Source organism: Mesitornis unicolor, unplaced genomic scaffold, assembly GCF_000695765.1.
Source record: "Mesitornis unicolor isolate BGI_N332 unplaced genomic scaffold, ASM69576v1 scaffold18975, whole genome shotgun sequence".
NCBI classification, from domain to species: Eukaryota; Metazoa; Chordata; class Aves; order Mesitornithiformes; family Mesitornithidae; genus Mesitornis; species Mesitornis unicolor.
Window position 1 is genome coordinate 26,056 of NW_010185027.1, and position 13,666 is coordinate 39,721.

Sequence of the window (13,666 nt, forward strand, 5' to 3'; positions counted from 1 at the left end):
TGCTCTGGGCAGAAGGTGTAGACACTAGGACAGAAGGGTAAAGCTTTCCCAGAGCAGCTACTGATGCTTCAACTGATGAACCTCAGCTAAGGATCTGACCAACTATCTGCATTCCTGGATCATAATTTTAAAATATTGTGAGTTTTAAGTTAAAAAAAGAAAAAACAAAAACCCCCCAAACCCACCAGAAGTTCATATATATATATGTATAGTGACGATATATTTTTGTCAGTGCAGGGAATTACTTTACATAGTGCTTGCCCCAATTAAGTTACACAATTTCCCACAGAAAAAGCAGGAGGTGATAAATTGTATTTATAAGCAGTACGCCTTCCATTCTTCTGTAATTTTTTTTCATTAAACCCTTCAACAGACACCAAAAGGACAAAGCGTTTCACAGAAACCGTGTTAACAAAGAAATAATAATAAGAAAAAAGATTGGTTTCCTGTGGAAACAAAAGAGACAGAGATATGCACAATCATATTTTATTTCCTTGCCAGCTGCAGTTTCACAGGAAATTACTCAGTTGAAACCTAAAAAGCCTGAGCAATTTTTAAACACAATATATGCTATTTTCAAAGGCCCCTGCAACCTTCGCTTGCTTTCATCTTTTACCTCAAGAATACCTCCAAGGAGTGATGAGCATGTTTAGAATCTTCAACTCCATCTAAGTCAATATAATCTGAAAGAGCAGTCAGTACAAACACGAGGACCTCTGCTCTATATGGGATACCAAAACACCCACTACAGCGTAAGTTACACTGTCTATAAACTCCTAGGATTTTCATAGGCTGGTATATCCACAACATTATCAGAAAATCCTGCTAAAGCATCAGTAAAAGTTAGCAAATTTATGATAGTTGTTATAAGCTGGATCCAATAAAACCACTCTAGTGATCCTAAAGAAAATATATGAATGTCTTACAGAGCTATTAAGAACATGCCATTTTAAAACAGTTATAAGAACATCTGCAGTTAAGAAAGCACATAAATAGCCATGATTTGAGATCTCCTTCAAATTCTTCAAAAAAGGACTACCTCTCTTCTTCACAGAAGAGCACAAAGTTTACCATATTTCAAGCCTGTTTTGGGAACTGGATTTCAGATGACATCTTAGTATATGAAATATACTGAGGACATACAGAATCTTATTCAGAGATGCATATAATTTTAATTTTTTTACTATCGTTTCAGCTATTGAAGCTTGCACAAATTGAAACAGTGTGAGAGAATTAATAGCTTGGTTCCTCCCCTTGTTTCCACTGTGTCTTGCTTGCAGCTGTACACCCTGGGAGACGCAGGTTCTGCCCTAGGCAGAACGGCATTCAACCTCACCCCGTCTGCAATACTGCAACACCATCATCCAAACCAGTTGGTCTATTGCCACACTTCACATCCCTGTCACAGTGATAAATCACAAGCACTGAATGTAATGCCAGCAGTAGACTGCCACAAGGACTAGGATGGAAAGACCAGCATCACCTTCTGGCACTGAACGACAGAACAAATGTACTGCAGAAAAGTGTCAGGGGCCCTATGTCCTGCAGTATCTGCACTACGCAGAGAGACAAAAAGCCTCTGTGGCTCTCTCACCTCTGGGCAAGATCATCACATGCTGCATAGAATAAAGCTTAAAATCCAGCATGCAGCCAGCAGCTCCATCAGTATTGCACCTGGATATTCCTTTGGTTGGTTGGTTGGTTTTTTTAATCTTCATGAAGATTTAAGCTCAGACGATGGTTGTGATCTGTCAATATTTCTTGCACATTCAAAGATAACTCAAAATCTGGCTTAATGATGAGGTAGCTTTAGGAATAAATAAAGCACTATAACCCCCGAGATGAGGGATTATCCATGTGCCCCACAACAAACTTGAACTCATAATCATTTCACAGAGGCCTTCAAACCGGACTGAGAAGCTCTCTACCATTGTAAAAGAAAAGCATTTCTAACACCAAACTGTCTGCATTAGATTAGCTTTTTGGCAGTAATAAAGAAGTGTTTTCAGTAATGGCTCCTCTTGACAGGAAAAACAATTTTAAAAACCACGGATGACCTCCTTTCATGTTGACACATCGAATCTAGCTAGCTAGCTGTTTTACACAGTCAGCTAACCTCAAAGGCAGGCATCATCTACGTAAAACCAACAGCAACAGCAACCTCTTCAGTAAATACCATCACACTTCTCCCTTTTCAGCACAAAGTTCACAAAATATTTTGTTCATACATTATTTTAAATTATGCATTTGCAAGAATCTGGTGTTAGGCACCTTGCAGATGGATGAGTAGCTTTTTGAAAATATCACGTGAAGTCTCAAAGCCATCGTAAAGGAGACGGAACGACCAATGTGGTCACATCTTAGGAGAGGGAGGCATGCTCGCACACAGTGCAATCTCAGAAGACCATACTTTTTTCTTTTATATCAGGCTAAAATAGTTATGCTACTGAAGATCAATCTAAAGGCCCACTTAGGTCAAGATTAATTTTGCAAAAGGCAGCTTATTTTTTAAGTTTTTTAACTTGGAAATGCCAGAGTTAGCAAGCTGCTTTGTCTCAAAGCAGTTTAGCACGTAATGTATTATTTGATCTCCTTTCAGGTCCTTAATCATTAGCAAAATAATGACAACTAAATAAGTATAAATAAACTGATTTTCTAAAGCCACAGCCTTCATTGACTTGAGATAATTGGATTACTTCACCCATTACTTACATCCAATGAAACTGGATTACTTGCATCCAGAAGATGGATGTAATACATCAGTAGCTAGGACAAAGATTAAGGAGGTTCAGAATAAAAATGATCACAAAAGCTCCTGGAATTCATGGTTACCTTCTGTTCTGCAGAGGTCATTCACAGAAACTTATTCTTAGTTAAGAAAATGATAAGTGCTATTTTATACTGCCTGGCTGCAACAGTTTAATTTTCACATCCTTGCATATACGTATGCAAATTATTTGTAACTTCTTTGATAATGTTTTACCAAATCTATGCCTTGTGATTTTAATAATATCCCACCCCAGCACTTAAAGTAAAAAACAATAAAAAACAAAAAAACCACAAACTTTAAAAAGTTCTAATTCTTTACAGTTTAAAAAACACTATTTCATTAAGTAAAAATGCATCTTCCTGCGTAACATCATACAGAACACATTAAAAGCATGTCCGTACCTTTTCAGCAGCCATTGAAGAAAGATGCGTGGAAGTATACTGCTTTTAAAAGATGAGTAGCACTCTTACCATGTATTTATCTTTCCTTAAAGAAAACCGGTGGCTGTTCTCTACCCCCTTTCCTTCCTTTGGGGAACCGAAATTAGACTGACGTACGTACAGAGGAGCATCCCCAAAACAGCTAAAAGCAAATGCACTCTAAGAAGAGCTCTAGCATTACAACAGCTTTTGCCAAGTCTCTGGTTTTGTTACCAGTACCAGCAACTAGCAGTCAAAGAGAACTTACTCATTTTACTAATATTAAACAAAGACTCAGTACAAGAAACTATAAAGGCTGACAGATACCATCAAAATATGCTCAGTCTTCAGTCACACACACAGGAAGCAAAGTGGCTTTGAGTTCTACATCATTTCTTTTTCTGATACTATAGATGTGAAAATAGTACTAACCTCAATGTACCCAGGACTTGCACAGAAAACTCCACTTGTATTTCCTGGCTTCTATTCAGGTCTGAATGGCAAAGCAATCAGTTTAGATAAAGTTTTTTAAAAATTCGTTTTTTACGCATCTGCAAAAAAGAAGAAAATTATTTTACCTCACAACTGGAAATCTGATCTCAGACAAGAATTAAAAGTTAAAATATTATTTGAATATCCCAATTCAGTCTATTGCAGAAGCAAGTATGAGTAATGAAGTACAAAAATTACATCCAAATTATTTCAAAGTCTGGAAAAGAAGAGAGGCCATTCTTGCAGGTCAGTCTCCTTTCTTATTCAAGATAAACTACATACAACAGAGAAGCCCTTCTTGGTGTTCTAATAAATATTTTTATCTAAAATTAAACAAAGCACTGCAATTCTATTCACAGAGCAAAATTAGCCAGCCTGTGATTTTATAACCTCATTAAGTTAAATAGGTTCAAATACTTTTACCTATGTACATCAAGCTTAATCACCTTTACGTGTATCACTGAAGAGAAAACAGCTCTTAGTGGGGCACAGAGCTAAGCCTAACAAAGAATATTTGGATGACTTTGGCCTTCATTTCAGGCAAAACTTTACCTAAATAAAAGACCAGAAACAACCCAAGGATTGTAACTACCCATGGCGGCAGATCTGCAGTATCACAAAGCCAGGCCAAAGAGAATTAGCCTTACTGACAGCTTTTCCCCTAATATTTAACCAAAGCTTTAATTGTAACACTTTTATCTCATTCTATTTTTCCCCTCCCACCTCTGGGCATGGAAAACTGCTGCAGCACTTTATACATGTTAAGAATATAACCAAGCTACAGCCTTTTATTCTGTTGTCTAAAAAGCACCCTTCAGCCTTCCCATAGGCCTCACTTTTTTGGTCTCTGCCTTCTGCCTGGAGGGAGCAGTGCAGGGAGCACAGGGCTCAGAGGAGAGGGGCTGAGGGTGAGTTCAGCAGCCAGCTGCAGTCCTGCCATATCCCAGCAGGGCAGCCGGAGCCTGTGTTGCCCACAGGGCCCCCCAGCAGTTCCAAAGTGAGGTGACTGGTCAGAGTATTCTTCTTCAGGAGAAAGAGGAGGCTGGGCCTGAAATAAGACTGGAGACAAGGCCAGAAGATAGGGCAAAGGTCCACTGAAGAGACAGGTCTGGAGCAGAGGGCACAGGGTTGGAGGCCACAGCTGAGGCCAATCAGGGCAAAGTACAATAGAAATGCAGCTCCCCATGTCCTGTGAGCTGTATAGCTATTTACATCTCCCAGTGTGGTACCTCCTTTTTTTAGCACCAGCATTGCATGACAGACTGCAGTAAATCATACCAAATACACTTCCCTATTCTGTTGCTACCAAGCAAGCTGGTCCTGCCCTGTCTGCATTTACAGAGCTGGTCATTCCTGCCTCAGCATAGGCCTTTGCATTTGCCCCCAGAGTTATTGTGAGAAACGTGCTCACAAAATGCAAATTTAGAGACAGATAAATTCTGTGAAGCAAAGGTTTATTAGCACCATGCTGGGTGCATTCAGGAAGTGGGATGCCTGGAAAGCACACCCTCTAATAGGTTGAGGTTTATTTATAGTAACATTCATTATCATAGCCACACATTTTTACAAAGTTATTTACATATTCAACAGTTTTCCAGGGAAATCTTTAACATAAGTTTCCGCCCATTGTCACATGCGCACTAAAATTCTGGGGCGGTTGTTGAGGGTCGTGAAGATGAAGTCTTCACCACTGTAAACTTTTCAGCTTTATTGTCTCTGTGTAACTAGTCAGGATTTAAGTCGGTTTCTTGCAGCTGTGTTAGCTCATTAGTTCCTTGTCTTCAAGGATGTTCTGCTTATCTTAGCTTTGAGGCACCCTCCTCTCTGTTTTTAAGATTTACCTCTGTCTGTGAATGTAGAAATCTCCCAGGCCTTGATGGATTTACAACCTTCACAAATACTCTAGAAGTTACCAACTCCATCTGAATTTCCCCCCCTTTTTTTTTTCTTTTCTATATACAATGTGAATTCTTTTGCTTTCCACTGTACCCCATTATCAATTAGGGTTTTACTGATTTTTTTTTGGTAAGATTCTCATCCTGTTATGTTCCAAAGCACCACATCTTATAAAACTGATTGCAAGACCTTAGCCATGTTTCTATACCCTAATGCTTTAACAAATTACTTTCCACACACAATTTCTCACATTTTCTCCTTTGTTCAGATTATTATTCCAGTTCATGCAAGACACTCAAAACCCAAACACCGTCTTCCACTGTTTACATAATCTCTCAGAGGCTGGTACTGCCAGTAATTTGGGCAATCTGTAAACACTGCACACACAAACAACATGCCGTGAACTGTGAAAAGCATGCCCCTTAATTTTATTGTCCAGATTTTTATTCTGGCTGCTAAAAATAACAGCATCTGCTTAGAACTGTAAGAATACACATATTCTTCATGTCTTCCCATGTTTTTTTGTCAGTTCCTGCGCACACATGACACAGGCCTTCATTTCAAGCTGTCTCCAGAAACAAGATGCAGATCCTCCTTCCGAGGGAAGGACCTCCAGGATCCACCTCTCTGCGGACGCGTCCACCAAACACAGACGGCAAGCTCTCTACGTGAACACCACAACAGCGACGGGCACTCTTCTCTTTCTCAGCCCCAGGCTTCTGGGGAGTCTGACAACCCGACAGCGGTCACCATCACCGGACGCCTGGAACCGGCCGGTCGCCTCCTCGCGGTCGCTATGGAAACGGCGCCATCTTGGAGGGCGCTGGGCAGGCCGCGCCCCATAGCGGCGCTCCCCGTTGCTACGCGCCCGAGACGCGGAGAGCGCAGTGCGCAGGCGCAAAGAGACAGGCGCGGAGGGCGCGGCGGTGCAGGAGTGCGCAGGCGCACTGCAGAAGGTGGCTGGCGCGTGGGTCTGTGTTGGTTGCGGTGTGAGGGGCTATACCGGGAAGATGGACGAGTTCCAGTCGGGGGAGGAGGTAACGGAGCAGGGCGGGGGGCGGGCGGAGGACGGCTTTGGGGCAGCCCCTGGCTTCTCGTTTTGGAAGGCTGCGGGCCGGTGGGAGGCTTGGGCAGTACCAACAGCTGGAGGCAGGCCTGGCTTTTGTTCTTGCCGCCCAGCCCTGCGGAGCTGCTGCCACCCGCCCTCCACCCCGGGCGGGCCGGAGCCGTCCGGAGAAAACATCCAAGGGGTCTCATGGTTTCTGGCTTTACCACCAGCACGAAGTACTGTGCTGTGATAGAAGGTTTGCCCGTACGGTTTAGATGAGTGGAAGACGCGAATAAGCTATTTTTTGTGTGGAAAGGAGACTTGAAGCAGGTAGTCTGCGTGTTACAGGCGCGCTGATGAGGCAGCTGTCCCATTATAAGCACATTAACAACGATACGAAGTTTGATAAATAATTTATTTTTTTTCGTTATCATGCTACATGGCTACCCACCAAGTGTTGCCCTTGCAGAGGGACAGGTTTTTTTTCTGAGCTATGACAATTTGCTGCTTTGTTAAACAGCTGCGCTGTGACTTGGTTAGACAATAGCAAAGCCCTGTGAGGGGCGAAGGTGTGACAGGCTTGTTCTGAAAGCCTTGCCCTGGTTGCTGGGCCTGGCCTGTGTTATGCAGTTACAGGTATTTTTTTTAAATGATAATTAACTTACAAACGTCATTCTTATAGCTGTTTTCAAAAATGTCTGCAGAATTACTCAAAAATAATACTGCTTTGCAGTTTGCATTTGTTGCCTGGGAACACTTCTTTTAAACAAGGTATTGAAAACATCAGGTCTGCTTTCCTTGTGCCAGAGGGATGCTGCAGGGAAATCACAAAGCTGCTGATTTTTTTGTTCTTTTTAAATATAAGAAATGTTTGCATTATCCTATAAAAGGATGGAATAGTGTTGTGTTATTTGGCAACTCAATTGCAACACACAAATCTGGACTCTGAGTCTTTATGTTCTGTTTTGTCATGCATCTAAACCCATATACACTCTCATCTCAAAAAAAGGAAAGGGTTGAGAAGTAACAGCAACCTTAGAACCAGATTCTCAAATCTATCTATGGCTCTTTCCCATGTGTCTAAGTACCTTTGAGAACTTGGGTTGAATTGAATTCAGTTTACTTTGGTGAGCTGTGTTTATGCTCACTTAAAGGCATTTCTGAGCAGAGTTCTAGACTTTGTGAAGAAAAAATTGTATATAGTTTATAGTCTTGCCTGACATGTCTTCATGTCTGCCAGTGTGTCTGGCATGTGTATTCTTAACTTACACTCTGTGGGAAAGGATGTTTTGATGATTTTAGCTCTTACTTGGTTAAATACAGTGGTGCACCTTTAACATAAGCAGTTGTAAAATTCAGTACCATGAAAACAAATAAAGCATATTAAAATTAAATCAAAGTCAAGAAGCTGAAAATAAAAGCCAGCTTGCCACAACACATAAAAGCTTTTAAAAATACTGAAATGTGCCAGCAACTTGGTACTTCTGGATTGTTACAAAAAAGACATTGCCTTCACGTCTCCTGGGGTGTGCTCTTTCTTTTACCTGGGAGAACTCTCAGCTGCTCGCATCTTTCAGAATGTTGCATGTCATTGAAGCTGACCAGACTGTTCACCTGACTGCAGGTTCATAAGTGTAATACTGAAATTTTCCAGAGCAGGTGTAGCAGTGGTGTTCCTGCTCACCCAAAGTATGCTGTTAGTTGCCAGCTGGAGAAGCTGACAGACCTCCTAGGGAAAAGTGAGTCAACATATGCTTGATTAGGTTGATCTTGAAATCCTTATTCCATCTTCTGAAATTAATTGGTTTGCTGTTAAGTGCCTTTCTTTTGTCTGATTCCTTTCTTCTGGTGTGTGAGGCGAGGCTGTGAGGTGCCTGTAGTAAAAATGCCGGCTGGTGCCTGGCTTGCTGCTGCCCTGTTAGCATTCCCCTGGCTCTGTCCCCACTCCACATGCCTAATCTAAACTCAGCAGAGCCCAAGAGAAAGCTGAAGGTGATGGGAAGTCCAGTAAGCTAGATTTCCCCTTCGGTTTCCAAGGGCAGTTTTCTTATGCCCAGCTGAAATTGTGATGACAGCTTTTCCTTGAACTGTGAATGGATGTTTTGTCTGCATCCGTGCCCAGGAGAGGTGGGTTTTGTTTAACTGTAAGCTGTGTCTGCACACTGAGATAATCTCTGCAACCCTACTGTGAATCGTGGACATTAATGCTTGTTGTAAAATGAAAATATCTACATACAGAAGTGCTATAGATATTATTTTTAAATAGTTTCAAGTTACAATTTGAAAACTTTGACCCAAAAGGCCAGCCAATATCAGCTCATCCCTTACTTTGCCATACTTTGCTAAGAATGTTACCTTGATAGTGTTCAGTGTTCATGTTCTTAACAAAGCTTGAACTCTGTAAACAGAAGAATGTGTCCACTGATTATTTAAAATTCTACTTTTTTATAGACTTCCTTTGTTGTTGATGAAGTCAGCATCATCATTAAAGAGGTAAACTAACATTTTCATTTTCTTGGTGTGAGAGTATGGTATATTGTATGCTGTGTGCTAAAAGGCATTAAAGAAAATCTGATGACTGATAAGTAATAGATTTCTAGATAGGTTGCTGTCAAAGTACAGATAACTGTTGATTTAACCAATGTGCATACTTCAAGTGGTAATGAAACCTAGCCTTAGTTGTAAAATGTATTACAAATCCAAAAGATAATTAATTTCATACTCGTCTCTGGTCCCAGTATACCTCATTAGAGTTTCTAGGGGGATGTTGTGTGTTAAATTCTATAGAGATTGATTTTATGTTTCAGTAACACATAGGGTTTTTTAGATAGGCTATCTGCATATGCATGTTACTGCATTCTTTTGAGTAGCTTTTCCTCCAAAATGAGTTGTTTGTTTGAAATGATTGAACTATTCTTGTTGCTGAGAAACGTTAATTTCCCATCTAGAAAATTTCCAGAGGGATTTTTTTTTTTGTTGTTCAGAATTCCTCTTGTAGAGTGGAGTGGCTCAACTTTTTCTGTTTGCAAGACAGTTGTTTTGATCAGACTCAGTAAATGGAATGTGCGTGCTTTCATACATTCTCCTGTGTCTTCTGAGTCTGAAATAATTTTGTGGTTATTTTTTTAAACAATTTCTGAGACAAAAAAAAAGTAACAATGAAAACTATGCAGCTTTAATGTACTTTTAAAAAAATCTCTTAAAGGGAAATCTTTCCTCATAAGTAAAATGGATTATTGGGCTGAAGGCTTCTGCTCTATGAGGAACTACATGGGTCTTCTGGCTTGTGTTTTTGTACAGAATGATTCTGCTAAAACAATTAATGTTAGTTTCCATAGAAGAATATGTGTGAATGTGCCATTGTTATGTACATTTTTTCACTCTCTTCATGACCTTTTAAATGCAAGACCTTTTTCCTAACTTTGGCTTCAGGACATAAGGATAGAAATTACAAATAAAGAATCAAAATACCACAAAATGGAGAGGATGGAATCTATGATATAGATAGGCACTCCCTGTGCCTGGCTCGAACTCTGAACTGCGAGGTTTTTAATAATTGAAAATACTTCCAACAGTCAGTATGGACAAGTAGTGTTTAGGATTTCTCTGTGGGTGTGGGCCCTCTTCTTTAGTGCTCCATGTTGGAATGGGTTAATGGGTGCCTTGTAGATTGACACCAGTGCAGCTCTTTGCATTTGTTGCCAATAGGCCATAGAAAGCGCCATAGGTGGCAATGCCTACCAGCACAGCAGAGTGAACCAGTGGACAACAAGTGTGGTGGAGCAAACACTGAGCCAACTCACAAAGCTGGGGAAGCCTTTCAAGTACATTGGTGAGCGCAACCTTCTCCTCTGTGTTAAAGCTGGGGCTGTCAAGTGTGCTGGTGGGTGGGGAGTGAAGGAAGATCTTAGCGTGTATATGTGCCTATGTGTATATGTATGTACTATGCTAAGCAAAAATGTAGCTAAATGTTAATTAATGGTAGTGATAAATTAATGAAAGTTTCTTTACTGACAGTGACCTGTGTGATTATGCAAAAAAATGGTGCTGGACTACACTCAGCAAGCTCTTGCTTCTGGGACAACTCCAGTGATGGTAAGGAACCCAACTGTTGGATTTTTCAGCTCGTAGCTGTAATGCAAGGCCCTTAAGACTAAGCAGCATACTTTGCTTTTTTTTTTTCCAAGTGCTACAGTTTTGGAGTAACAGCATACAGTTTGGCAATTTTTAACTTTTGCTGTGATGGTAATTCACATATATATGAAATGCGTAGCTGTTGTGAAAGCTTCATTCTTAAGATTCTTAATGTAAACAATTGCAAACATGCACATAGGGGCATGCATTTAATCCCTGTAACTTTCTTCTGTCTCTGAAACCCTTTTTTGTCTTTGTAGGAGCCTGCACTGTGAGATGGGAGAACAAGACCATGTACTGTATTGTCAGTGCCTTTGGACTTGCAATATAATTGCCTTGGAATTGTTTGTCCTTCTCTTTTTCTACTCCAGCACTTGATTCCATCTCTGCCTAAACTGTGAATACACTGAACGACTTCTGTTTTTAATGTACTTTTTAAGTAACTTTTTTCAGATGTAGAAATGTGAAAACATGCTGTTACATGGTTTATGTTTGTACTTAGTATCAGTGTTGCCATACTGTCTTAATACTTCAAGAACTTCTCTTCAAGGTGCTAATACTGAAATCTGCTGCAGTGTAAACACTTCCTCTACATTTCTTTAAGACAAATATTGGTGAGCACCGACTTTCACACTTTGTACTTTTGGTTAGCATTAAATTATTGAAATTCATAACGACTGGTGTGTGACTCATTGAAACTTAACTCTTTGTTATTAAAAAAAAAAATCCTGTTATTTTAGTTTCCTTCAAGGTAGCCGAGATACATACCAGAATGCAAAGTACTTCCATAATATTGCCAAAGTCACTACAAAATTGCAAGAAAATGAGATGATGTTTATTAGAAAGCAGGCTGGCTGCATTTTTGGGACATGTTTAATCTCACTGTATGACACTCAGGACATGGAATGGTAACAGAAAGAACGCTTCATTGAACAAAGGTAAGTTTTTCACATTCTAGAAGTGCTCTGCAAGCTGTGCAGGGGTAACCGTTCACTACTGCAGGCAATCATATGCGTTGAGTAGGCCTTGAACTTACCTGCTGCCTTCTAACATGGATTTTCTGATGGTGAGTGCCATGAATTCTCATAGTTGGTGAAACATGATCCTTTCTGAAAGGGGGGAAAAATGCCTCAAGGCGACATGAGTCACTTGCAAGTCTCCTGCCTCCTAGGGTAAAGTTGCAGCAGCGGAATAACAAGTGAAACAAGTTCTCAGCATAGACTCCATAAAGTTTTCGTTGTCAGCTAATTAAAGAAATGGGAGCATGCTATGAATTTCAGATTACCTCTGTGACCTGCTATGCTGCTTCTGTTAGTAGTAGCTCACTGCTAGTGAAGTTGAAAGAATTACAAAACAAGTATGGGGGAGTATTCTTGAGCTAGAATCAGTCTGAGTGACCCGATATTGCTTAGATTTAGGAAGCCCTATCAACTATTTGAGAATCTGGTTCTCAACTAAAGCTATTTAGAATAAAGGTGACTGCCGATGCAACGGTACATTTCCATGATCTGGAAAGAGGTAATACTGAAAAATCAAATGACAGTAGAGGATTTGTTTTTTGCAGTGCTAGGTGCACAGGGAGGCTCGCTGTGAGACGTCTGCTCAGCCTATCCAGACTGTAGAAAATCCTGTGCCAGGCAAGGCTTCAGCCCTCTGCCGCTTTCTCCATTTCTGCTGGCAGTCAGGCAAAAAATTATCAGCGGGTTTGAGCTTGGTACCTTTGAGACTTCGAATCCAGCTGTAAGGCTTATCTAGTTCTGCTAGGGTACCGGTTTCAAACCGTCTCTGTAAACACATCTCCTTCATGCTGAGCCACTTCTTTATTGTAGTGTATGCTCTAGTGAGTGCTGCAGGGCTACACTGAGTGTCTAGACCTTATACCGAGGTGTATATACCTTGTATTTCTGTGGCAGAGAGAGCTTTAGCAGGGGTTTGACTAGAAACAGAATGCTGAGTATTCAGTGTCGGAAAGGGTACACCACCTGTAAAAGAAAATATTAAAAGCAGATAGATGAAGTGCCTCAACTAGTCATGAGGGGGAGACAGAAACTTACCATAAAGGGAATAAATCTTTGATCTCTGCATTGCTAAGGAAATTTTTAATCTGGATGGTTGGACATCCATGACAGAAAAACATTGGTAGTGTAGTACCTGCTCACTAGTTGTTTACAGTTGTCATAGTTCCATGCACTTTGAGTCAGCATTGACTTCTAGAAACACTTAGCGACTTGGTCAAGCCATTCAAAATTTCCTTGTCCTTCACTCATGTTAATAACAGCAAATCCTCCCCCTTTTTTTTGCTGTTTGTTGCTTCACGCATGTGCTGAACTGCAGGGAAAAAAAATTTTGAGACATTTGTCAGTGTAAAAGCTGTATGAGAGGAAACAGCCCATGTTGCATTGAAACAGAAGTTGTGCTACAGAAAAGCAGATAGTTTTATAGCTTGTTTTACACATGTGCAGTAACCAGTGCTCACAGTGCAATAGTTTTAGGACCACAGAACGGGGTTTGGTGGTTTTTTTGGGGGGGCAGTATGTTGGTCACTTCCTTGCTCCAAGTTAAGAGAGGGCTTTTCTGTAAAATCCTGTAGACATTGCATATTAGTCTTGATGTTGTACAGTTACTGATTTTTAAAATTTGAATTATATTCAAACACCTTAGTTTTAATCCACTTTCTTAAAGACTGCTGGCCAGCTCATCTCAATGCTGAAGTAAAGCATTAGGGTGATGAGCTTGCAGAGTCCTTGCTCTAGGTAATTAATGGGCTGTAAAAAGAAATGAGCACAAACTGGGCTAGAGTAGTTAGGAAGGCAGCTATGAAGTCAGTCTCTCTTCCCTGTCTCTGGCTTGCTACTGTGGCTTTTCCTATGACTAGACTGTAGAAATTATTAGCATGTCAGCCCTGAT

General features: G+C 40.6%; 1 protein-coding gene across 2 annotated transcripts; it reads left to right on the forward strand.

Annotated features, from left to right (window-relative positions):
* Positions 1–6,554: 6,554 nt before the first annotated feature.
* On the forward strand, positions 6,555–11,433 carry DYNLT1 (dynein, light chain, Tctex-type 1). 2 transcript variants are annotated; one of them, XM_010184696.1, is made up of 5 exons: positions 6,555–6,614; positions 9,077–9,118; positions 10,334–10,457; positions 10,643–10,720; positions 11,020–11,433. In XM_010184696.1, exons 1-5 carry the CDS (start codon positions 6,588–6,590, stop codon positions 11,088–11,090), a joined length of 342 nt encoding a protein of 113 aa, XP_010182998.1. In that variant the 5' UTR covers positions 6,555–6,587; the 3' UTR covers positions 11,091–11,433. The 2 variants fall into 2 exon arrangements, with proteins under 2 accessions (XP_010182998.1, XP_010182999.1); XM_010184697.1 differs by lacking the exon at positions 9,077–9,118 and having other exon boundaries at positions 6,588–6,614; positions 11,020–11,430.
* Positions 11,434–13,666: the final 2,233 nt, after the last annotated feature.

Excerpts from the sequence above, each read along its gene's own strand:
- DYNLT1 (XM_010184696.1), top strand. The coding sequence starts at position 6,588 with ATGGACGAGTTCCAGTCGGGGGAGGAG. Across the intron at positions 10,458-10,642 it reads GAAGCCTTTCAAGTACATTG|TGACCTGTGTGATTATGCAA; the intron begins GTGAGCGCAACC and ends CTTTACTGACAG. Across the intron at positions 10,721-11,019 it reads CTGGGACAACTCCAGTGATG|GAGCCTGCACTGTGAGATGG; the intron begins GTAAGGAACCCA and ends TTGTCTTTGTAG.